Here is a 27704-nt window from a genome sequence, read left to right as displayed (position 1 = left end):
CTGGGTCAGTTATTGTTTTCAGTTATTGTAATCTGATCTGTGGCTCAGGACACCACCTACTTTAGCATGTGCATGCTACTGTCATATCAGACAGCCTTATCAGAACACCGTGGCCTCCATAGAATCAGTTCAATCAGGTCTGTGCATTGGCTTCAGTTGATCAAAGACAGGTTGACACGGTTGAGGTACCACAGAGACAGGTGCACACAGAGCGCAGGTCAAACACAAAGCCCTTGGTGTCAGAACCTTGTCATAAGCGGTCTGCGTCATTTCAGAATCAGAACGTACAGATGGAAGGAATCAATTTGTATTTGATGTTACTGTTGAATTTCACAATAAAAACACTGCGCTTTGATACCAAAAACACATAATCATTGATTACTGCCCCAATGAGATGTATGTACACTTCAAATAGGCTAAAAAATTAGATTCATACCATCACGTTACCACCATACTCTATAGTAATGAATTGACTGAGAAATAAAACATGCAACGTTTATATCATATGACATATATATCATTAGATTTGTACTTTGTGGATAACAATTAGATCAACAACAGGCGGTGATTATATGAATGTAAAACACTGTGTGGGGGGGGAAACGAGGTAGTGTTGAGTCTGTTTGAGAGCACTCGGTCTGGATTATGAGGCATGTAATTGAGTCCACAGGGAAAGGCATGATGTTCTGATTACAAGGAATAGAATATGAGGCAGTCAAATACCAGATGCAACTCAAAACAATCCTCGGTTTTGAAGTCTATATCCAGTCCATAACGAAACCGGAATAAACTTCCATATGTTTGAGAAACACGGCTGTATCATCATCCACCATCATTCATATGCTTTTTGGCTGATTGCCTGTTCTTCATTCGGCACAAAATTACAATGCACCTTACACAATACCTTTGTAAACCTTTTAGAATGTGGACTAGTAGTTTTCTTTGCACTTTAAAGGTGCAATCTATAATTCAAACAACAACAAAGCAGGCTATTTTTTGGTAAACCGTTGAGGGATTGTGCTGGAGAAATGTAATCACTCTCACTTTATGGTTGCAAGAACTGACCTTCCATAGTTTTAACCATGAAACTATACAGTGTTCGTTTACAATTGCATGATTTACAAACAATGGAGTAAAACTAGCTTATATTTTGGGTTCTGATCAGGTAAGGCAGTTGAACTAAGCTCATGAGACATTTATTTATTAATATACTAAGTTATATTCTTCAAGAATCATTGACTATACATCATTATCCAAAATTGATGTACCAATTACAGATTGCCCCTTTAAAGTATTTTTTTTATGGAATAACTATTGCCATTTCGCAGCATCTACTGTTTCAGTGATGCTCCTGATATTCCTGATATTCCTCCATGACCTGAAGGGGCATGAAAGGGGCATTATGGCACCAATGTAGAGTAGACTTTCAACAGATTATTATATTTATGACTTCTTTCATATGCATTTTGTATTGTATTCATATAAGGAGGCCTCACATGAAATCTCCTAGATAAAAAAGAACATTCATGTTGGTTGAACCTCTGGGGATTCCAGCAACTTTTAAATGATTCGTTCTGTTAGTGGGAGTAAGAAGTTTATCTCTGACCGTCAGTGATACATACACTTCCCTTTGGCCTTGACCCATCTCCCCTCTCTGGTCGTCTTTGCATTTGAGGTCTAATGATCGTAAACTGTTTGTGGGCTATAAATGCTTAATAGGGCGGAATGCATTAATTAATATTAATGAATGCATATAATTTGGTCTTTTTTTGTTTATGCCAGAGAAAGGCAGATCATTAAGGAAATGACGTCTATGGTAATTTCGCTGATGGCTGAGTAGACATGACGAGTGTCACAGGAAAGATTATTAATCACCAAGGTTGCTAATATGTTTAATGTACTGTTATAATTACAGGCCTGTATGCAGAATAACCCCCTGACCTGTGAAATTTAACAAGAGGTCACTTTATGCATCAAATATATAGGGTGAAATGAACTGGAAATTAAATCATTACACATTACACTAAATTTAATGGAGAAAACTCCCAATGAATATTGTGTTCCTCTTTTCATCCCTCCCTCTCTCTCTCTCTCTCTCTCTCTCTCTCTCTCTCTCTCTCTCTCTCTCTCGCCCCTCCCTCCCCCACTCTCTCCCCTATCATTGCTGGTGATGCAGTCTCCTTTCTCCCTTTCTCTCTGCTACCTGTCCTGTGCTGCCCTTCCATCCGGAGCCAGTGACAGTCCCTGTCTGGCACAGTGAGACCTTAGTGCAGCTGACACGTGCAGGTGAGGGACTGAGCCTTCTTCGTCACCGACACTGCTGTCTGGACTCCTCCATGAAACGCATTTCCAATCCGCATGGCTGACAGGACATGTCCACACCTTTTAATGGTCCTGTCCATCCTAATGTCTGCTAATGAGGTCTTGGAGTTTGTGTGTGTGTGTGTGTGTGTGTGTGTGTGAATCCAGTCCTCCTTGACTGGTGCACTATAACACAGTGGTCTTACTGTGCTCCCTGTCTAGCACACAGCAGAGCTGGACCATTTGTCTGCCTGGTTATCAGCTACGTCCAGCAGCTCTGCCCCACGGCTCTGTATTAGTCCCCCCACAGGCCGTCAGGGAATATCTGTGTGTGTGTGTGTGTGTGTGTGTGTGTGTGTGTGTGTGTGTGTGTGTGTGTGTGTGACTACACTGGCTCTCTAAACCTGAGAAAAAGAGAAAGGAAGAAAGAAAGAGAGAGAGATGGGGAGAGTGTGAGAGAGAGAGAGAGAGAGAGAGAGAGAGAGATAATGTCATGTGCCAGAGTGGACCACACAGGGAGCTTGTCAGTGTCAGCGCTCATGTCTGAAACCTCTGATTCAACTCCAACTCTGAGAGTAGGACCTCATTATAATGCTGGATATAGTATCAGCCTCCTCTTCCATTTCCAAAGGCTACCTGGGGTACGCTAAATCCATTGTGTTCTTTTGTTTTTAATTTGATCATTCTGCCTCCACAGCTGTGTGGTCTTTTGTGTGGGGATGGCTTGCATAATTATGACTTAGCTCTGTTTGAATGAATTATAATATAATAGGTATTATACTCCCATCCAAAATCCCTAAAACTGGTCTCCTGCTCAAGAGCACACTGACTTCATTATCCCTGTCTATCATTGTCATTCATTCAGCAGGAATACAGTTTTCCCTTTTAACTTCTCTCTGATGAGTCATATAAATGTGAAGTCTGAAGAACCCGTTGACTGTCCTTTATTATCATGGTTTAGTAGAACCATTACTGCAATGGTAACACTAAAATACTTGACCTGTGTAGATAACCTCGCTAAATATAGTACTCCTTGGACATTGTGAAACAGTTCTGATTGGGGTTGTGAAAAGATTGGTGTCAAGTTGAGTTCTACGCCTTCTTATTAGCGTCCACTGTTTCCAATATTTAATTCCTATACTTACCCATTCCGGAGAGGTGCTAGCTAGTCCATCAAGTGGTGTATGATTATCAGGAAATATAATTAAATGCCCACGCCTGACCACTACCAACACAAGCACAGGACAATCTGAGCATTGGGGGTAAAAAAAAGGACTACAATAAATAACTTATTGATCCATGTGCTACTAAAGCATATAGGAGTCTTAAGCCCCTCCGAGCCATAGGCTGTAATTGGGCCGGCAAGCAGCATTCGTCTTGATTACCGTCAATTTGAACCTATAAGGATAAGGTAAGTATTGGCCATTTATCAAAGTCACACCAGCGGGGTCGTGGTAAATGGGATCTGGTCCTATAGTACCTGTGTCATCAGATGGTAAAGCTGGGCTACCTTGATTTTAGGATTGGCTAGTGCCATGTTTTTAAATTGTTTGGGTAATAGTATGTAATTATACATGTTGAATGAGCATGAATGTTTGGTTTTAGATTTAATTCGGCTTATGGGGATATTGTTGTGAGAACTGCTTCTGAAAGTGTTGTTGGCCATGTGAAGACTGTCAAGGCTTTACCGTTATTGGGTTGGAGGTTTTCACAATCTGTCGCCTCCTTGTTGCCCAAAGCGAGAGCTGAAGGCAGTCAGCTTCAATCGTAACCTCAGTGATACACTTTTTGTTTGTATCTGTCTGTGGAATGAGAAGGGTTCACTCCAACTTGACTTACTTGTTTTTCTTATGTCTCTGAACAATATGTGGTTGACCTGATTATGTCTGGAGCATAACTATATGTAAATACGGAATTGTGTTCGTGAGTCATCGCTTTTGTGTTTGTTTTGGTTACGTAAGAGAACCGATGCTTTGCTCCATGCCACCAGAAATGCTGCCAAACGGGGTGGATTTGGCAAACAGTGCACAGCCCTCTCCTCCTGGCTTCAGCTGTGCTGTTTGAGAATGGATTACCGAGTCTGAACGCTCCCTCCGAGCCCCTTAGATACTGCTGGGGATTTGAGGATTTACTAATGACAGGGTACACATCCTGAATAAACATTTAATAAAGGGTGGGGGGGGGGGGGGAACTGAAATAATAAAGAACTTTCCATGGAGTTCTGAAGAATTTCCACAGTCGATTGTGCAATCATGAGGGATTCGGGGCACAACTTTTTCGGTCTCAAAGTGTTTGAGCGAAGATTAATGAGGATTCACTGAACAAATGCTTGTTAGAGAAAAAGCAATTACAAATCTATGCAGGAGTAAACAGCCGGTATAAAGGCATGAGAGTTTCCAGACATGACCTGCATGCGCCATCCGTAGACAAGGAGTGTCCTGTGTTTTAACTCTGACCCAAAGGCGGAACAGTCACCCTTCAAAGACACTCTTATAAAAGCTAAATATAATGAAACCTTCAAACCATTCAACCTTCAACTCTTCGGAAGACTATAAGGTTTAAATAGAGGCTTGACATATAATGCTAGCCAGTGTTATGCTAATGTAGCAGAGGTGATTTAGAATCACGTTCTCATGATGAAGTAGCCCTGTCTGATACATGTAAACTAAAGTGGCGCCCTTAGACCTTAAGGATGTCCTTTTGGCCTAATAATTGTGTATTCCATGTGGGAGACTCAAGTTCCAACCCTGCCCATTACAATGGTGCTGTGACCCAGATAGGCCTTCCTGTGGATGGGGAAGTCAAAGGGGGAGAATATAGCGGAGGTGATTTGGAATCATTCTCTCTTGATGAAGTAGCCCTGAACTCAGGTGTCGCCTTCGGACCTTGAGGATGTCTACTCCTCCTGATGTTAGCCGCTTATGTCTTCCATGTGAGAGACTCAGGTTTGAACCTCACCCATCACACTGTGTAAAAAGAGATGAAACAGGTGCCCCGTTAGAAATGTATTCTGTGCTTTTTGCCTTGTGTTGAGTCAAGCTTGTTCAGAATAGATAAACAGCGTTGGGGGTTGGTTGTTTGGACTAACAACATTCCCCTAAACTGGGACTGTGAAAGCTTTTGCCTCTGTGGATTCGGCATGAAAGACTCCTATAAACAATAGTTAAGAGACACACACTGCCCCAGGGCCCTTTTCACCGCTTAAATCTGCATTATTACCACTTAATTAAATTCAAATAGCAGTAAGCACAAAGTCAATGATTGCTTTGATCAGAGAGAGTCTGTATCTGCCTTTCGTTTTCAGAGCAAGCATGGCCTGCCGGGCAAAACACATTCAGGCGTCTTTTTGTTTGTCAGTCATCTCCCTGACGAAACTGAGAAGCTAGCTCGCATCCGAAAAGATTAGCCCCGAATCCCTTTTGTCAACAGTGCCACATTTCATCGCCCCTCGCGGGTCTGCGGATCTCTCAACCCTGTTGACACACACACATTACAGTCCTTGTGTCACCATCTGCTCCGGAGATGCACACAGATTTGTGCCGGAGTACTTGTTTTTTTTGTCGCCCCTCCGTCGAAATGGTGCAACCTCCGAGGAGGAGGAGGAGGAGGAGGAGGTTGTGACAGAGTTGAGATAGCAACATTATCACAGCTCCCTTAGTCCTTCTGTCTTTATCCACCTCCATGCGTGTTAACATGAACACTGGGGAGAATATTGAAATGGAGTGCTATGTTGTATTACTGCGTAGGAATTGTAAGGAAGGTTGGGGGCAGGAGAATGTGAGAGAATGTTTCCCTTTTTTCCCCCCGGTGTATTTTTGTGGTATATATATTCGGTTAGGATAACATTACCAAAATATAGAGCAGTACAACATCATTTTCAATTGACAGTACATCCACATCCCATGTTAAAGACCTCAATCTCATACTGTATGAAGAAGTGGATCCCAAAAGCACTCCCATCCCATGTTAAAGACCTCAGTCTCATACTGTATGAAGCAGTGGACTCCTCCCAAGAGCCTCTAGGTATGTCAGGGAGCAAAGACATGGGTTGCGTCCCAGTAGTCTTTCCTCTTCTCTTGCATCCTCTCTCCTCGCTTCCTTCATCCTCGCACCGTAGATCTTCTCCTCCAATGCGTTTTGAGAAGGGAATGAGGAAGGAGGATGCAAGGAATCGAGGACAGACTATTTGGACGCACCCAAGGTGTTCCCTACCAGTCTGCTACCACCTCTTGCATAACAGATGCAAATGAGTAGGCTGCATATCCCCAGGATGGGCGGGATCATTATGTGCTGTCAATCATCACGACTTCTGATGTCCCCCCATCACTTCCTTCATGTAACTTCAAGTGCAAATTCAACTCTGAGCCCTGCTCGCACCGGCACTTTGATTGATATCTCTAATATCTTCTATCGGTGAATTGCAGATAGCACACATGAGTCGGAATGAAACATCAGTCACTGGTTGTCACAATCTGTTGATGCTAACACTACATCATCCATGAGCCCTGAGTTTGGAGCTATACCTACAGGGCATGCTTCCCTCCCACCAATTAAGACAGAGCATGTTGCTTTTCTCCTCACGCCTCATTGTACATTCTCTCTTTCATTTTCCCTCATTTTCCCTCGGCCAAGAGATTTTCGCCCAATAACCTGTGATTAGAAGCGAGATGGAGCGATGGGAGCTTGTCCCAGGCCATCCAAGCGCCTACAGGCATATTGTACCCATACCCCTCAGAGAGGGACGAGAGAAGAAAGTTAAAAACCTGGGTTCAATGAAATAATAAAATGTCTCCAGGCTACAGTCTCCCGCCAGCAATCACAGACAGTTTTCTATCTCCTTCAGTAAAAATGTTTTTTTTTGGTGATATTTTCTGATTAGTTGAGAAGATAAGTCGCACATTATAAGTTATGCTTCTAGAACTTGAGAATTTCTAGGAATGTTACAGAGGGATTGACTCATAACAACTGAAACTACTCAATGAATATTACTCAACATTCTGTGATGTGAGCCTCTGAAGAGGTATGCCAGCCAATGTAAAACATACTACATGAGAGAATTTTGTAACCACATTTTGCTGATCAAAAAAGTAATCATAAATGTAATGTATTGACCCCCAAAAAAAAAACATTGTTTGACAATTACATGTCTTTCACTTGAACAACAATGACAACAAAACTGGTTGTCTAGGACAGCAACATTGCTAATATAACACTTTGGATGTGTTTTCCTGACGACATGGTGATTTACTGAGTTGGCGGTTTGTCGCTCTCAGTGCTATTTTTTTTTACAATGCCTTGGCTTCATTTTAGCAGCTTTTCTGTGCTTTTCAGACAAAATTCCTCTGTGATTGACGATGGCGGGATCAAAACAATGACATGCAAGAGGATAAATCTATTCATCAGTCACCCTCTCACAGATATGAGTAAAATCCTGACTATACAGTATGATCTAAAAAAACGCTGGAATATCACCAAGTTTACATAGAGGACAAAAAGACAAGTTACGACATGGGTGGTCAACACCATCCCAAGTACAAGAACATCATCTGTTTGATATGCATAGATATGCATGGATTCATGTATAATAGTCTCCTCTGAAGGGCACATATCCTCACATTTCAAAGTAGTTTCTGTCTGGGCAGGATGTTCCCTGGTCTGCTGTGTCACATGTCATGGCATATCACTCCTCACCCATTAGCTCTGGCGCTACTTGCTTGTGCTGTGGCCCTCTCTGCTTCATTAGGGGGAGGCCGCAAGCTGATTGAAGCTGATGGGTGGGAGAAGGTGTGTGTGTGTGTGTGTGTGTGTGTGTGTGTGTGTGTGTGTGTGTGTGTGTGTGTGTGTGTGTGTGTGTGTGTGTGTGTATGCACTCATGTGTGTGTGTATGCACTCATGTGTGTGTGTGTGTCTGTGTGTGTGTGTGTGTGTGTGTGTGTGTGTGTGTGTGTGTGTGTGTGTGTGTGTGTGTGTGTGCGTGTGTGCGTGTGTGTGTGTGTGTGTGTGTAAATGAGCAATGTCTGTCTGAGCTGCCATGATGCTGTCACCAGGGCTAACCAGTAGCAGCTCCCTGGTCCCTGCTGGAGATCACTGCAATTAAAACCCAATGAAAGGGGGAGATTTGTGGGATGGAGGGATGGATGGAGGGAGAGAGAAAAGAGGGAAGGACATTTGGGTTGAAGTAGAGACCTGCTAATGCTGAGGTGTGCTGGGAGCCTTCACGATTCACTATTCACAAATGATTGTCCCCGTGTTTGGGAGATGTGGTTAGGTGGCTAGGCTGGCGGAAAATACACAAATTAAAGTTGTACCTGCTGCCTGCAGGTCCCTTCTGGCGAGGAATGATTTAAAGAACCAGAGGGATGGAAATGGGAGGCAGCGATCTAGGGAAACCTAACACCACAGCGCCATCTAGTGACTTAGTAGTAAACCATACAGAAAGCTCTGAACATCAGAGGAAAACATATACGTATGACAATGTAAACTGGTATATAAATATGAGAATACACATCAAAAGTATTACTTTTAGTTATGATGAATCAAGTATCTACTCTACTAGTATCTCGATCTACTTGCGTCTCCACTGCGTATGCATATTAAAGGGATAGTTCACCAATCTTTTACCTGAAAGTTGAACGCCTTACAAACATGTGGGCATGTGAAAAAGCTTCCGAATGCATTCTGTAGATCAAAAGCCAGGTATCGCTAGTCCCTCAGTGATGTATTTGTAGGTAATCACATGGTTTCGAAAACTACAAGGAGCTCTAAGAAGGAGTGAGGTAACTTGCTGTTGAGTCATGTTGACAATCTGTGAAATGTTTTGATACGACTTAATCAAATTGCTTGAAACAACACTAGGTCATTTTCTATGCCTCATTTGCATACAAACCCTTCTATATTTTTTGTCGTCATTCAAAGTTCGAGCGACTGAACACTCAGCGTACAAATCATCAGGTTTAATGCTTGCATGCCGAGTCCCATGGGAGATCCATCTCAGGATCAGTTTCTCTTCATTCTCACCAAACCCGATTTTTAATGAATGCTGTGTTTATGACAAAGGTATTTTTAGGCCTGTAGTTTATGTTTGCTTGACATCATACAACAATGCTCACAATTCCCTCGAGACTCATTTAGACGGATCCGGCATGATTTGATGCATTCTTTGTCTGTCCCCCCAATCTATCGCAATGGAATCTGAATCATGTTCCTTTTTTGAGAGAGAGAGAGAGAGACAGAGACTGTTTTCTATGTAACTCAACATGATGATGATTGCATAACCTGTGGTTCTTAGGTTATGCAGTCGTGGATAAACTGATTTTTCATTGATCACTAATCACTGCTTGGCGAGCTCATTGAATTGACGCTTCTATAACTGTCGTTTAATATACAGTGTATGCCATATAGCTGACGCTTTTATCCAAAGCGACTTACATTGCAGTGAGTGCATACATTTTTCAGTATATATGGTCCCAGCGGGAATCAAACCCACAACCTTAGCACTGTTAACGCCATGCTCTACCAACTGAGCCACAGAGGACCACAATATATGTAGATCTATTAATATTTGTTCTCATTAATCATTGAAGGAACGCTGTGGAAAAACAAAGTGGAACTTAAAACACACCAAGAGAATTTTCATCATCTGAATATCCATATTTTCTATTTCTTTCAATCGGTATGACCCAAATTAGTCTACTCTAAGTGTATGTAAAAACAAATTACAGTCCCAGCACACAGTGTGGACCAGAGGATCATCGAATCAGAAGTCTTCCTGGCCTTCATGTTTTTCTCTGTATAGGTGATCAGCATTTTCTCCCACACACTGCCTAGACTTGGATCTTAGCAAGTCAGACCTCTCTTCTGACTAGGTAAGCTATTTCAACTGCATTACTGCTAGACTAGACACTTTTTCTCTCAATTTCCTCCTATTTTAGGGTATTTCAAGAGCCGTCAAATTGACAGCTCACTCGTCTTTTGCGCACGCCATCTCTCCTTCCCCCCAGCATGTGGGTAGACCAGATGTGAGTTCCGCCAATTCCCACCGCCACCCGTGGATTTCCGGAGGCACTCTATACTTTTTGAGGGGGCCTTTTTCATGTGGATGAGAAAAGTGAATACCTGCTAATGCGTTGTGGAGGAGTCAAGTGTTTGATGTGATTCACTCACGCTCTTTATTTGACATCACACATGTTTCTGTGACAACTGAGAGGCGAGGTACTCCACACTACAGGTGAACCTGGGAAACGAGCCACATACTCCCGTCATTCACCCTGAGGGGAAGTGTTGTTACAGTTGACAGTTGACATTGCATGGGAAACTTCCTCTCACGTCAGAATTAAAGACAACTGAAGACACAATTCTGTGTTTGCTCCTTATTTGTGGATATTAAATAGGTCATTACATAACAAATAATTGTGTTTGCAGAGATCTGGGCCAATGGGTAACTACCCAGAGCCCTCTAGTATTTGCACAGACATGATAATGGCCTCCAGAAATAAGGTCCACAATCATCTTCACTGGTCAGTATTTATGTAGCTTCTCATCATCTACTGCCACCTGCTGGCTTTTACATAAACCAGCATGTGAAATAATTATCAATAAAAAAGAGAGAAAAGATTGAGAGAGAGAGAGAGAGAGAGAGAGAGAGAGAGAGAGAGAGAGAGAGAGAGAGAGAGAGAGAGAGAGGGGAATAGCGTGTGTGTGTGTGTGTGTGTGTGTGTGTATCTGTGTGTGTGTGTGTGTGTCTGTGTGTGTGAGAGAGAGAGAGAGAGAGAGAGAGAGAGAGAGAGGCAGATATCTTAATTACAGCGGGCTCGGGTGAGAAGTACATGCATTACTTGAAATTTTCTCTGAGCCTTTTGACAGAGGTACCTTCAGGGTGCAGTTGAACTCAGGGAAAACAGACAGATTTGATTATGACATCATTTGCATAGCGCCCCCAGTCTCTCTGCACGTACAGAGGTCTTATTAGGTTTCACAAGAGAATCTGGCAATGGAACGCTGGGGAGGCCGACATTTCAGCATGGCAGCGGACTATGAAAAACTGCACCACTACTTATTACATGAGGGAGATCCCATCTGATGTTTGGTTATGATAATACATTAAGCCTCCATCTTCAATGAGTGCATAGCAATAGTCTGCAGGCAAACACAATATGGCTTTTCATTTTGCAGATGTCTGATTGTGGTAATGATAGGCTTCGCAAAACTGCTCGACTGGTTGATAGGCGACAGCACACGTCAATCATATGAGCTCGCGCTAATCTTAGCAGCCTTTAAGTCGGACCCTAGGAAACTAACTAACTAATTCCCAAAGTATCTCAACTCAGTCCAGTAACCAAAGACACACACGCGGTATATTACTGCCAAGAGACGGGAAGCTTACGCTAACTCCACATCACTCTCCCAGCTATCTATCACGCTCCTTCTGTGCCCGTAGCACGTGTTAGCGGTCCAGGCTAACGTAAATCACTAAGACAGAGGCCTCCACGCCGGCCTCCATGTTTATTTAAACACTTCTGTATGACGACCCAGGCTCCCCCTGCTCACTTCCTCCCGCCCAATAGGGAACCACGACCCCCATGACCTACATCTGTAAATCAATGTGCCATATTCAATAACCTGACTGTTGGATCCGAGAAGAGGGGGGGGAGGGCGGGGGGGGTGGAGGAGGGAGGGTGGAAGGTGAGGAGGGGAGGGGTGTGAGGCAGCAACAGTTGCCCCACGGTGACACTCTCGCTGCTTCATGTCATAATTTATCACTCGCCATTTTTCAACGACCGCCCCCAGTTTACGGCCGCCTGCCAAAGTGGTGACTGGCAAAGCTTAAGAGTATTATCAGGAGAATTGTTTTGCATATATTACAGGGTTAAGTGCAAACCAATCTGGTTTATCCAAACATAGCAATCCAAACAGAGCACAGCGCGGGGCCCGGAGACTGATGAGTAACACACACCACCACGCAGGCCCCCACTTCGCTCCGCTCCTCCAGATGGATTGGTCCTGATTGGTTGTATAAAACACAGTTCAGACTTTTGATTATATTACATGTGGTCACGCATGGATTGGCGCGCCGCCGCAGATAGACAGGATAGAAGAAGAAGCTCCTCCGGGAGAGATCCTCGGGAGAAGAGACCCAGAGAAGAAGTATGATTATAATGACTTGGTTGGTTCCCAGGAAAAGTGTTGCTCTGCATTTTGTCTTCGACGATGACCGTACTGTATCCACAATTATAAATACATTTCCTTCCTCTTTACCTGTGATGAACAGAGTGAATGTGAGGCCTGCCTCGCAGGGTCTAGCCAATCAAAACCCCCGCACAGGTTACCACGGGTTCAGCAGTGTCCCATGTCAGGAATGCATTATGGGTAGAGTACCTCAGAGAGGTTCCAAATAAGAGTTTCAGAAGGCCATGGGTGAAATTGGGTTGGCGTTTGTAAATGGAACACCTCCGCATGCGATCTAGAATGATCCCCCATATGCCTCCTCTCTCAATCCTTCTGTGAGGAGGGAGAGGGGAGACTTTTTGTGGTTTCAGGGGTCGCCCCAGAGGAAGAGAGTAGATGGCTCTAATTCGTGAGGCCATCGGCCAAAGCTGATTTACCACGTCAGCCCATGGTTGAGTTACAGATTCCAAAGACAGGATCAACTCTTGTATCGCTGGCATTTTTCCTTTGGCAACGGCTTTTTCGGGTTTTAGCGTCCGTAATCCCACAAGCAATAACAACCCTCTCGCTTTACTGTCGCTGTGAGCCGTGTCTGTTCGCCCTGAGTGAAAGTGCGTGTGTGTGTGTGTGTGTGTGTGTGTGTGTGTGTGTGTGTGTGTGTGTGTGTGTGTGTGTGTGTGTGTGTGTGTGTGTGTGTGTGCGTGCGTGCGTGTGTGCGTGCGTGTGTTCGTGTGCGTGTGTGCCAGGGGAGTGGGAAGGTCACGTGACTTACCAAATCTCCCATCATGCATTGGGACAGGGGGAGCTTATGAGCCAATGATTTAGCTCTGTTTCCAGGCCAAGGCTGTGTGGATAGAGGACTGACATTGATTTAGTCCTATCCAAACTCCCACCCACCCCTCACACGCACACCCACACCCACACACACATACTGTACATGCACACACAGCCCTCTGGGCCCTCCGTTTTTGTGCGAGAACAGACAAGCCTCTCACACTCTGACATGTGCAGAGGCAGCAGCAGCAGCGGCCCTGGCGTTGGGTCACGGCCGTTGCGGCGAAGCTGTCATTGGGAGAGAAACAGCGTGACCATATTGATTAGGGTAACCTTTTGGGCAGGGAGTGGAAATATGCTGTCAGCTCATTACAAAAATACATAAGCTCTCACTTCCAATTACTCACTTACCAACGAGAGATTAGTCGTACGGGCGGCTGCCAACACAGCGGACTTTCGGGGGTCAACAGGGATGACTGTAATCAGAATAGTTTGGGGCACGTTGGCACCGTGTACGCGCTTTGATCTCTTGCTCCCCTCCTCCTCTTCTCCCTCCCTCCCTCCCTCCCTCCCTCCTCCTCTCTTATCCTCTGATCCATCTCTACACTGAACACGCTGACTGCCCTCTGACTCAACTCACCTGAAAACATCGTCAAATATTTACACTGCCACGTTTTCCTCCCCTTTAAGTCTAAAGTGAATTTCATAGTTCATAAAACATCACAGGTACTTTAATGAATGTTTCCCTTTCCTGCTTAAAGCTGTCACAGCTCCCGGTTTTGTGTGTGTGTGTGTGTGTGTGTGTGTGTGTGTGTGTGTGTGTGTGTGTGTGTGTGTGTGTGTGTGTGTGTGCGTGTCTGTCTGTGCGTGTGTGTCTGTGTCTGTGTCTGTGTCTGTGTCTGTGTCTGTGTCTGTGTGTGTGTGTGTGTGTCTGTGTGTGTGTGTGTGTGTGTGTGTGTGTGTGTGTGTGTGTGTGTGTGTGTGTGTGTGTGTTATAGGACGTCACCTCCAAGGCCACACAGTGTTTAAACATGAATAGTCACACACACCAACCCATTCAAACATGACCTCATGTACACATAATGAAGAAAACACACACACACACACACACACACACACACACACACACACCACACACAGAGAGAGGGCCCTAAATCAGCAGATATATGAGCATGAACCCTCCTTTGACCATGAATCAGGAATCACAGAGGGGTCTTGGCGTGAGACCACCACCACCCACATCTCTCTCTCTCCATCACGACTCCCAATCTCCCCTCCCCAGCGTGATATTCCTAACCCTTACCAAAGCCTTTTCCCATTCCAATACGGATCAAATCTGTTAATGCCTGACAGGGCCTGTAAACGAGCTGTCCATCATAGGGCCTCACTGACGGCTGTTATGACTGCTAGGAGGTGATCTGGTGCTCCGAGGCCAAGTCATGAAAGCTCTGGGAGACGTGGGCTCTGATTGCGGCTTTGACTCCATATACACGGAGGAGGGGAAAAGGAGGGAGGCATTAGATATTGTAGCAGATATCGTTTGACAGGAAATTAATCATGAAAATGAGACAGAGGTCATGTAAATGCTATCTCAGCATTTCTGATGTTTGGCCTTCGGAGGTGTGTGTGCATGTGTGTGTGTGAGTGTGTGTGTGTGTGTGTGTGTGTGTGTGTGTGTGTGTGTGTGTGTGTGTGTGTGTGTGTGTGTGTGTGTGTGTGTGTGAAGATGATGACAATATGGATTTGACTTCGGGGCCCTCTATGGAAAATGGTTTCTATAGTAATACATGAGTATAGTTAGCTACTGTATATATCTAAAATGTATAGGAAGAAAATCTTTTTTTAGAACATGAACAATGATTATGCTCTTGAATCTCACTCATATTGTAAATAATTCATAATACTGGTTAGTAAATAATTAATTTGATCAGTCATATGTATCATGAAGGAGACAGACAGAGTGTCCTCCAGACAGAGTGGTCCTCTGTGGCTCAGTCGGTAGAGTATGATGCTAGCAACGCTTGGGTTGTGGGTTTGATTCCCGATGGGACCATATATAATGAAATGTATGCACTCACTGCAATGTAAGTCGCTTTGGATAAAAGCGTCAGCTAAATGGCATATATTATCCTGTGTTCTTCACTATCTGAAATACATGGGTGAATTGTGTGTAACACAATTACATCTATTGTCCACAAGAGGGCAGACCCAACTCAACTATCATGTATGGATGTGTGAAAATGATCATTAGGTCACAGACAGCAAGTAGTCTTTGCATACAGTATGCTGCAAGATGTTTATGGTGATAGTGAGGCACAGATGTGGGTTCCACTTAGCCTCCCCAAATTCCACCCTTAAAGGAATAGTTCACCCAAATTACAAAAACACATCATTTGGTTCCTTAACCTGAAAGAGTCTATGGACCAGGACAGACTTCACTCCACACATTGGTTCTGTTTTTCTGGCCACTGTCACTAACCGCTAATTGATAGCATTTCAGTTAGAAGATAGAAAACTAAAACTAAAACAGACCCAAGATCAGCGTCTAGGGGTAACTACTCCCATATGTGAATTTAGAATATTGTTATAATGACCATATTTGCATATTGCTTTATCTATCTACTAACTATTTTTCTTTTAAAGCGCACCATATACTGACTTTACTGTTGAGGGTTGAGGTTGGTCCTGTGAACTCACGGGCCAGGGGAGACAGGCAAATCTGATGCAATAGTCAATTGGAATCTGCTCCCTGCATGTCGAGCCCTAACTGGACACAGCTGTTCCCGGGTGTATGAGCGTGTCTGCATCCCCAGGGAAAACCCATTGGGACAAACTGTTGAAAGATAACAAAGTTAAGTACTGCCCCGAGCTCCGCAAATAAGAATCTCGTAAGTTTGTCATTACACGATGTAGTTGTATTAATCATATCAATGTTTTTAATCATGTGAATGTTGCAATACCATAACATATTTTTCTTTATTTTAGACGGCCATATTTGATTGTGTTTGCGGATTTCTACGTTTCTGCACTGCTTTCGCTCAGGTCTACGGAACTCAACATTTCTGACATGCATACTCAAAATGATTGAGGCAGGGAAAACTAAACATAGAAAATTATATGGCCTTGACATACTAAGATACATATTCTTATGTTTTATTACATGAGTCTCAATGTAAAGTTAGACAGTGTTTCCATGTAAAACTCCAGGCCACTGTTTAGGAATATCCTACATGCGATTTGAGCACCATGTAATTTACCAGACAAAAAAAGCAGTAACATTTCGTTGTAGTTTCTGGGAAAAAATATTCACGCAATCATATGTTTTCAGTTCTCTCAACATTTGATATAAACCCCACTCGACTTTCTTAAGTATATAAATGATGTTAATAGTATTTAAGGAAAAACAAGATCAATCAGATAGGGACATGTTTATTATATTCTAATGTGTTTTAGTCCAGGAGTGGCCATTATCTGATAACTAATAATAAGTAGACTGTGGGGACATTGTGTGATGGGAAGGTCATGATTTATCATTCATAATTTCCCCCGGACCATAGTTCTGTTGTTGATACAGAGCATAATTTTGATTTATTCTTTGAGTAAATAGCGAGTGATTTGCTCTCGTTCTTGGAAGAAAACAGCCTTCAAAATCACTTGATCATTAATCCACTCATTGTTTTATTTACTCTCAGCTCTCAGCAACTGAGGAAAGAGAGAGAGAGAGAGAGAGAGAGAGAGAGAGAGAGAGAGAGAGAGAGAGAGAGAGAGAGAGAGAGAGAGAGAGAGAGAGAGATGGAGGACGAGGGGGGGACGCTTTGGGGTAAAAAACAACCACTCCACTGTCGAGTGTCGGCTGTTGGTGGGATGTTGGGGGGAGGGTGGGTTTGCGCTGTGGAGTGACATAAATATTCTGCCTGCTTGAAGCACTACAGGCGTAGCAAGTAGTGGGCTGTACAGGATGGCTGGCTCTCTGGATAATGTTGCAGGCCCCACACTCCAGCGAGGGGATAAGCCATCAAGGAGTCGCCGTGCGCCTGCTTCCCAGCTCTCTTACACTCACGTTCCAAGGACCCCTGCAATCCCCCGGGGGTGGGTTTGAACTTGGGGCGAACGCTCCACGTCAGGTCAAAAGGGCATGTACACCTACAACAGCCTATAAACAAGAGCCCGCGACTCACCCCCTTCCTCGACCTTCTATCGCCCTCTCAACCCGCCCGCCCGCCCACACACACACACACACACACACAACCCTCTTGACTTTATCCCCCCCACAAGCCCTCCCACCCTCTTCCTCTCCACCTACCTTGCACTTGCCCCAAACTCACCCCTTCTTCAGTCAACTTACTGGGTAAAATAAGGGTTAAATTAATAAAGGAATACGTTTATTATTTGACATTACATTACACTCTTTCCCCCTTGCCACACCCCACTAACCCCTTCCTCTCTCCTCACATTCTCACAACCCACGCTGCCACCTTTCCCTCGTTCACTACCCGCTCCCACCTCTCCTCTTACTCCCCATGCATACTCTCTGCTAAACATACCCCCCCACCTCCCACCCCATTCCGCCATCTCTCCCCCATTGACCTCTCTCTTGCCCCTCCCGCCCCACAAGTACTGTGGCTACCTGGGGTAAGCCCCTTGGTGGTAATCTGTGGCCAGACCTCTGTCCCTGTGCATGCTTGGTCCCTTCCCCATCTCCAGACCTACCCACTACCCACATAGCAAGCCCCAATTACCCACTGAACAGCATGAATAGGGGGCAGAAAAAGCACATATTTCTGTAGGTATATACCTCATCCATATTACTCATGTATGTTTGGTTTGGCGTGAGCCAGCCGCAGCAACAACATTATAGTCCTTCTCTACAGAGACGGGCCTTAAAGACCTACAGAATAGAGGCCCCCGATTTTGGCCCGTATATATATGCGCTCCGCGGAGGGTTGTCACAGGCTTTACGATCACCTCCTTCACCTTTGAGATAAGTGAACGCTGGCAGCGGTTGGGTTTGACCCGCTGGTTCCGAGATTTAAGGCTCCTTAGTGGTTTAGGGAGGGGGGGGGAGGCACTAGCTAATTGAAGTCAGTGGATGACTGGTGTGCTGTGGTGACAGGCTATGTAACTACATGGCTGGTCAGAGAGAACATTACAGTAGTTAAGAGCTCTCATGCACTAACTCTGCTATAAAAGGATCCTTACACGTAAGTATTTGTTTATTATCACCAGTGGCGGTGGTGAATGTGTGTGTGTGTGTGTGTGTGTGTGTGTGTGTGTGTGTGTGTGTGTGTGTGTGTGTGTGTGTGTGTGTGTGTGTGTGTGTGTGTGTGTGTGTCTCGGCCGAACCCTAATCTCGCCGTAAGGCAAAGGGGGCTCTGAAAAAAACAGGGCCTCTTTAGCCCAGAGAGAGAAAGAGAGAGGGAGAGAGAGGGAGAGAGAGAGAGAGAGAGAGAGAGAGAGACAGTCCCAGAGAAAACGAAAACAAACACCAAACCACACGTCATCCCAGTGAAATATGGTAATAATATAGGAGGAAGTTTACATTTGTAAAAATATGCATTATTTGTCTTAACTTTCATACAGTTCCTGCCCTTGGCCTGCCATGAAGAGGCCATTTTCAAATGTTTCTGGAAGTGGACCACAGAGTCGGCCAACACCCTTTTCTATCTTTAGAAGAGGGAATCCACCCAAGAGCTGTCAGTCCAGAGGCCAAATCCCTGAGTTCTAAGACTCTCCAGACCCCATGTACTAATAACATTATTCAGAGACCTGGGCCCCCTCAGGGCTGATACTGTGAGATATGGGGGTATTTAGAGGAAGAGTGTAAATAAATCAAGCATCAACATCATCAGCAAGGCTATACGTAAGAGTACTGTAACATGCCCATCAAACCACTGCTGGCCGGTGACCCTGTCACTGCAAAACATAGTGACACTTATGCAACAAAAAAAGCGGGTATGTTGATAAAAAAAATATGTTTTCTCTAAACGCTTGCAAAGGAGCAAAGATTTATCTACTCAGAGAGCTAACTCAATACCTAATTTTTCTTGGACTCCACCTATGTTTTTCCAAGTGCCGGGAACTATGCATAAAAAAGGTCAAAGAAATAATGGTTTGAGAAAAAAGAAATTGTATTAAATTTGTGAAATAGAAAATTACTGCCCATGAAGAAAAAAAAGATTAATGGTCCTGGCCCTGTGCTTTGTATATCGCCCTGGCGCTCTGCACTGAAACACTTTATAAATCACAGCTGGACATATAAGGGATTATTAGGAATATGTGTTGTGTTTCATGGTTTGTATTGTTGCCAAATCTTTCGGTACCTGGGCTGGCTCTCCTCTAATCTATCTGAAAAAGTCACTTTAGAAGTTTTGTGTTACTATTTTCCTGATGCTAAATCCATCTCTAACAACAGTAAACCTGCATAATTCCTTCTGTGGACAATTATTTTTTTGTAGGTACAGTTGGTTGAATTTTTCTTTACAGTATTACATTGCACATTTTACTTTCTTGGGAGTGATCTTACCACACACTAAGCTTACTACGTCTATACTGTTCCATGTTCATGTTAACCTAAAATATCATGCAGAAAATGTTACTCATACAATATACCATAATACCAATCTATTACACTGACCTACTGAAACTCATTGCATTGTGCTTGAATAGCTGAATAATAATAACTATGGCAGTTCTGTCTGGGGTTTTGACATAATGCATGACCTTGTATCTTGTAGGTATTGTTTTGGGGAATTTCTATACCAATATCTAGAAATAATCACAATGATAAAAAGGAATATATTCCACAAATTGCGTGAAACAAAATCAAAGAACATGCACATCATTTTTCATAGGCCTACATGCATCTTCATTTTCTCTCAATAACACCAGATAAAAAAAAATCTACTTATTGAAGTCTACTTATTGACCGTTATCTACATTGATAACAGATTACACTATTTTTATTTCTATGCACTAAAATTGACAGATGCTATCCACCGTGGTAAACATGTATGCCAAGACTTGTGTTCATCTTTACCCAGAGTAATCTTCATCCTTTTGCCTGTGTATTTGCTATTACCATCTAATACCTCATCTACAAACAGAGATGCAAAACAGGCCGATGCACTCGCATTGCGCCCAGCATGGGAACCGGGTTACATTACCCCTCATTTCAATTGAAATCAATGTCAGTCCCAGCGCCAAACCAGCACTAGGGTAAAATGGAGGAGTGTGGGTCTGTATATACAGTACATCATGATTTTTGTATTTTGTCGTTTCCATGAAGTAATGACAGATATAATATCTTTGATTTGTGTGGCGTGAACATGTGTGGGTCTGGGGGTTTGGTCTGAACATATACTGTGATCAACAAAGTCAATAAAGAGGCCTAGAAAAATATGAAAATATGAGCCATAAGGCAGCGCATCATAGTTTTTTACAAATTGACCGTAGAAATTCCATTGAGATTTTCATCCACACATACATATTTAGTATTCTCGTAGTAAAACGTTTTGGCCCTCTGTGCATCTGTGTGGTCCTGTCTCTCTCAGTTGGTAAAGCATGGCACTAGTATGCTAAGGTTGTGGGTTTGATTCTCGCTAGGACCTTATGTAAAAAAAGAAACAAATAATGCTCTCACTGTCCTGTAAGTCGCTTTGGATAAAGGTGTCTGCTAAGTGACTACATACATATATTATATGTTATATACAATATATATCTATAAGTCAAAGGGATGTTGTTTCATTATATGCAAGATGAAGTTATATCATTCAAATGTTACGCCTTTTAAGTGGTCCCACATTATTTGGAATGAAATGGCAAGACTTGAAGATATATGAACTATTTCCTTGTCCTTTTCACGTAATGGAAAAAAAATAACTGCCAAACTATAATACCAATTGTTAAGTAGTTCATACGTCGTCTTTTTCCTATGCATTACTGTGACAAATGTGGCAAAACTAATTCTGCAAATGATACTGCTACTGTTATTGTCATGGTCAGATTCATGGTCAGATGTTTTGCTTCTTCACAAACTGCATTTTTTAGGATTTAAGAGCACTTAGAGAATTTTACACTGATAGTTCACGGTTCAAGTAGTCTTGTATGGACAACATTTTGCTGTAAAGATCAGTTATCACATTTCAACCGAATAACCCTTTATATCTAAAGCTTAGACGAAGATACTATTATTAAATCCATGTGCCATTGTTTTTGTTAACTCTGTGTAAAGGGTATGACTTCTAAAATAGAGTACTACTGTAGTGGCTATCTACATGTATGGTTAACTTGTGGCTACTTAGCCCACTCAGGGAAGCTCTCCATGGTGAGAGGGGGAGAGGTTCACTGTGTGGTTCCCTTATGACTCTGGATGGAGAAAGAGCCACATGTTGGTTTATAAAGTCAACTTCTATTACAATTACCCTTTCCCATAAACTCCAAACAGGAACTATTATCATATCCACTATAAAGGGAATTGTGTGTTTGCCTGTGGTTCTACCCAAGCTTGGCTATCTTATCTAACACAAGTTATTCACTGATCATAAATCAATAGCTAGAAGCTCAAATTAATTTGAAAGCATGATGGTTTTGTGTGCTGGCCTAATGCTGTGATTCCGATGTGGTCTACATGGAAATGTAAGTCACATTGAAAATGGCAATTGAATATAGTATGGTTGTGAAAAAGATGTGAATTGCTGTTTTATTTCAAGTGTTGCTATCTGTATTACATTCCTAAAATAGGCTTATGCAGCCTCTCCTAATGTCAATGCTTAGGGCTTAGGGGCAATGTGTGGTACATTAGATTCAATAAAATATAACAAATGTGATTAATATGATTAGCAATACAACAAACAATATGATAAGTAGTCTAAATAGCATAGTATAACTATAAGACATCACATCTAACAGATTTCCACTTTCTCTATATAAGGGCCTTTTTTCTCTTTCTTTGTCATTACCAAACTTTAATGAGTTCATACCGTAACTAATTACATCAATGTCTGAATTCTCTTCTGATGAGATGAGAAATGTTGACTTACTAAAAGTCAACGACTAACAGTTACAATATAGACTTGATCATATATTAGGCGCATGCATACATTCCCGAAAGTTTGTAGCCGAATATGTCCACCTCCGGCATATGGGATATGTAGGCATATTGCAGTTTGTACAATTTGTAGTCGTTAAAACAATATCGTTATTTATCCTGCGCTCACGTGGTTGCTATTAAAAAATCGAAGATTAATAATTTATAGAATTTAATATTGTTGCAACCAGTGTGCTCTGCACATTACGTGTGCTCTGATTGCAACTAATCAAACCTCGCATTAAACAACCAATTCCATTTTCACCGGGATCGAGGTTCAATAAGTAGCATTGAAGGCTTCGTCCGCTTGTTTCAAATAACCAATTTGTCATTGTCTGTGTCAAAATGATATTGGTTTTATTTAATTTGTAAGATTTCTCTTATTTTCCCCAACTGTGACACCGTCCCTTAATAATAGGGATTTACTTGACGCGAACCTGTTTTTAGAGTTACAAACTGTTAGACAAACTGTTCCATTCTGGCTGTGAAATTGGCGTAGACCATAAGATTTCAAACAACGATAAATAATGGTATCATAATGGTATAATAATTATAAGCAAATTATTTAGAATAAGCCACTGATATATAAATTAATTTGTGTTACAGCAAAATTCGACTACTGCTGTCAAATGAGAGAAATTATTTCATTTCTTGAGCAGCCAAAAACATATCGGCCTGTCCTCTTGTAAACCTAAATGCAATATCATGCGCTGCTGATCATGCCTCCTGGGTTTGATGTTAATGTCCACATAAAGGAATAAATCATTTTAGAAATCGAAAAATATGTTCACTATACAGCTTTGAAATGTCCAAATGCATATAGTAGATTTGTTTAACTTGCTTCAGCTTTAGCTTTCAAACCGAACGCAGGTGCCATCATGTTGAAAATGTTAAAGCGATATTTAAAGCTCAATAGCCACTGCAACGCCATTATGGAGTATCATGCCGTGGGTCAATGTATTGCATTATTTGTGTAGTTTTTAATTGATTGCATTGGGAAACTGGGCATCCACACTTAACTGATGATACGGTTAAGTCCAAATCAATGATTATATTTTAAAAGTGATTTTTCTAACTAAAAATGAATACATTGAAAACAGACGAAATATTGATGTTTCAGATAATGATTTAATGTATATTCATTGTTCTTGTAAGTATCATTAATTGTAAGATAAAAAGACAATAAGTTCTCAGTCAATTCCCATAATAGGCTACGTATGTACCTTCAAGAGTTGACAAATATACGTTTGTCCTTCATCTCAAAGGTGGCGAAACGTTGCCCCCGTCAATGTGGTTTCATAATAACTCTTGATGGCTCTGTTTTTCCCATTTTCGGAATATTCATTGCGTTAAGACGTGATAGATACGCCACTCAAGTATAATAAAACAGTAAGAGATTCAAAACATTTAATATCCATATGAGATGTCAGATTGCGACGTATTCAGGCACGCCAAAAACTCCCACTGGCCCCATACCCATAGCTTCGGTGTGCGTAAACTTAAATTAAATATAAATAGCCTACTCATAGCAATAATAAAAGTAATATTTACAATACAATTGTGCAACATCATGGCAACACATTTCATTACACAAATGTCATCAGTCCACATGACATTTACACTATGTACAAGTCCGAATCTTAAATGTATGAGTATGTGCAAGATTTGCGCATCCACCTATAAGCCTAGGCAACGGTCTTTTTCTTTTAGACTTTTATCAGCTGTCCGAATCCACGTCACTTTTGCTTTCCTCGGTTTTCTCTGTGGGTGTTTTCGTTGATTTGTTCCATTTCTGTGTGTTTTCCGACTCTTCCGACGACGACCTTTTCTGTCTTCTCCATTTCGCTCGTCTGTTTTTGAACCACACCTATGCGAAAATAGAAGGAAAATCTCTTTAAAACGCAAACCTATTATGACGTGTTTTCAAGGAGCCTATCATTTGTCGGTAATTGAATGATATTACCACTAAAAACACAACAACGAAGTTGTTAATACGGGCGCAACGTTTGGGTATAGGCCTATAAGCTTTGTCTCCTTACGAGTTTGCGTAATATGTTAAAATGCGCAAGACAACACGGATGTTAGGCGTGTTTTGGTTAGACATAGGCTAATGAAAAGGTGTTCATGGAGATTCTCAAAATTGTGTGTAGGGGGAAATACAGCAAAGTAGACTGACTCACCTCGACTTTCTCCTCTCGTAGGTGCACTTTACGCGCGAGCTGTTCCCGTGTGCCGACGTCGGGGTACTTGGTCTCCTGAAAGAGGTTCTCCAGGGCCTCGAGCTGTTCGTCGGTGAAGATGGTGCGGTGTCTCCTCTTGCGTCGGCAGTGAAGCTGGTTCAGTAACTGCAGCTCTGTCCGCGACAGGGTACCCACGTTCATATAGGACATCATCTGATGCGGGACAGGCGATATGAGCACCGAGCCAGTGCTGTCGTACCCTACAGGAAAACAATAACAGGTCAATCCAACCATCAAACCAAACCAACGGAACCAAAATAAACGGAGAGATGAACTATAACCTAGGTCTGTCAGCCGCTGGATTGAAGTCATAAGATTATCTCTAAAACGTATGGACATTCGTAGGCTAATTATTATAGGCTACATAAACATTACGAGTGGAGCATATAAAGAAATAAGCACAGTAGCCTGTATGTTGCGCAACGGGCGTTAAAACATAGTTCACGAATAATTCGAAACATCAATCATATAGAAATATAGCCTACGAGAGATTAACATCTTCCATTCCTCTAAAAACATAGAGCTAAGGTTATGGCAACAAATAAACTGGAGCTATCTGTGAGTGCAACCTACCTGATGGAATGCACGGGCACTGCTGCGAGCCGAGGGTTGGAATTGCACCGCAGCACGCAGGACCAGCGGGCCCCTGCACATGAAGTTGTCCATAGTAATAGTTATTATATCCTATTCTAGTCCCGTTCACAGACGGAATACCCGGGGGAGAAGGTCCAGTGGTGTGCGAATAGAGTCCACTGTAATCGGCGGCGGCGGCGGAGTAGAGAGAATCCGTCAAGTTGGAGAACACAACCGGGGCATTCCGGTGGAGCAGCACGGAGTCCTTACAGCTGGGTCTCGCGGCCAAGATACTGTCGATGCTGAACATACCAGCGGGCATCACAGATACGAAGAGTGGAGATTAAAAACGCGTCGTTCAAAGTCCTAAATTCGTGTTAGAAGTCCGTATAAAGTTCCTAAATCTGCATCATAATAACGAGTTTGTTGATTGGCGTGTTTTGTTCTCCTTTTGGACTCCTTTGTCCGGTGCGTTGAGAAGCTACACTTACTTGTTTTCGTGGTCCAGATGAAATCCAGCCTGGTTATATACTCGGCTGACGTCATCGATGAGTTAGCCTGCTCTGGAAATGTGGATGACAAGCCGAACCAGAGATTGGCTGCTTTAGGGGTTAGCGCACAATGGTGTGAAAGGCACAGATCTGTGTATTGAGAATTAATTCAATTAAGTTAATCCGTAGGCCTACTATTTGCCGCCTTTTGAAACAAACCATCCAACTCAGTGCTGTGTCAGCCTTGAAAGCTAATTGTACAAGGTAATCAGATTAATTTCATTGTCCGCACAAGGATTTGCAAACAAATTCCCTGTGAGATAATGTGTGCGAATGTTGGGCTACTTCCTGCTCATCAACATTACTTTTATCAAAAGTCTGATGGTTTGTCAGATGCTGTGTGCGTGTGCGTGCGTGCGTGCGTGCGTGCGTGCGTGTGTGTGCGTGTGTGTGTGTGTGCGTGTGTGTGTGTGTGTGTGTGTGTGTGTGTGTGTGTGTGTGTGTGTGTGTGTGTGTGTGTGAAATATCTCATTTCCAATATCAATGCAAAATGTAATGTCATGATTGTGTGTATCTGAATATATCAGCTCCATACCATGGAGGCCTCTGTCGCAATCTAATTTTTCAATATAATAAACAAAACAAAAACGTCGAACACGCAATCAAACATACTGTATATGGATTCAATGCGTCTCTGGCTATACGCCTAATGGTGCATGTTATTTGTGAAACAGTCGGTCTGACACGACCGTCATAACGCTCACCGCAGGAGATGACCATGAGGAGATTAGCGTGTTTACCCCATCAGCGAGGCCATCTCAGTGGGTAGGAAATCGTGCATGTTAACTTTAAACACCTTCGCTAACTACTGCATTCACTGAACATATTACTCTCGCTGTGATAAGATAACGGCCATTAGCGTTTTCATCCTCCAAGTAAAAGAAAACTTATTACAATTACACGGCTAATCAAATTGAATGCGTGGGAGGGAAATGAGAGAATGCTACCTTAGAACATATTCAATTTAGCTCGGATGTACTTGAGAGATGGGAACGTGTATTCCGAGTCTCAGTGTTTTATCCATTCGGTAATTGAACTCGCGCCGTATGGTTTTACATTCAGGTACCTGTTGATTGCATTCAAACTAGTAGTGATCGATTTAAAAGTGGCGCAAGCACGATTTGCGAATATTAGCCTATGATTACGACAATTTTACTCAAATGATGGACGCCAAATGTTGAAGCCAAATTGTATTGTCACAACATGTTTGTACCTAATAGAGCTAATAGGTCTAATAACAAAGTTAGTTATCATGCACATGCTATAAATAATTCGTTTTTAAGCAATTTATGCATGCACTATGAATCATAGTGTTTAAACAAAAACAGCAATTAAAACAAAAGTAGAAAAATAAATAAATAATAATAATAATAATAAAGTATACTTTAACCCACGGGTAAAGGTTTTTCGACTACTCTACGCAGAGGCACAGAAAGTGCATATTGTACATAGGTGATCATGTGAGATTATTAGACCTATTTACGTATGTAGTCCATTAGACATCATAGAAATGTAAAGATGAATAACAGCATTCATTTTCACATAATATGAATGAGATATTAAACTATATAATTTTCCTTAATTGGTAACGGTATAGCCTAAACCATTTACAGTTCTATGGAAAATATTGTTAATCGTATTGGGCAACTGATCCTATCTTTTCATGTCTTTCAAAATAAATGGCAAATTTAGGTATAGAAGCCCATACGCCTCAAGTCATGTTTTTACGTCACCATTTGAAGGGCATGGATAAGTTTTCTTTTCTGATTATGTTCATCTGACGATTGTTGGACTCGGCTTCTGGCAGTGATTCAGAGGGCTCTTTGTCGGGGGGAAAAACCAATTGGTATGTGCATTCTTCTAGAAGGAAGAAATCATTTGATGATAAGTATGTTTTAATTTTTTCGACAATCAAAAGGTCTTATATTTTTTGGAGTAAATTAGGTTCTGCAGTTATTGTAATAGGGTCAATATATTTTATGTGTAAGAAATGCAGAAAGATCATATGATCTTGAT

General features: G+C 42.4%; 1 protein-coding gene across 1 annotated transcript; it reads right to left on the bottom strand.

The window, feature by feature from the left end:
• Positions 1 to 23639: 23639 nt before the first annotated feature.
• On the bottom strand, positions 23640 to 25459 carry gsc (goosecoid; the record flags this gene model as incomplete). Its single annotated transcript, XM_083682906.1, has 3 exons — positions 23640 to 24191; positions 24505 to 24764; positions 25138 to 25459. The coding sequence occupies 3 exons, from the start codon at positions 25457 to 25459 to the stop codon at positions 24042 to 24044; spliced, it is 732 nt and encodes a 243-aa protein (XP_083539032.1). The 3' UTR covers positions 23640 to 24041.
• Positions 25460 to 27704: the final 2245 nt, after the last annotated feature.

Source organism: Argentina silus (assembly GCF_951799395.1).
Source record: "Argentina silus genome assembly, chromosome: 13".
NCBI classification, from domain to species: domain Eukaryota; kingdom Metazoa; phylum Chordata; class Actinopteri; order Argentiniformes; family Argentinidae; genus Argentina; species Argentina silus.
The sequence above is the reverse complement of the archived record's forward strand: the minus strand, read 5'-3'. Positions and strand labels throughout refer to the sequence as shown.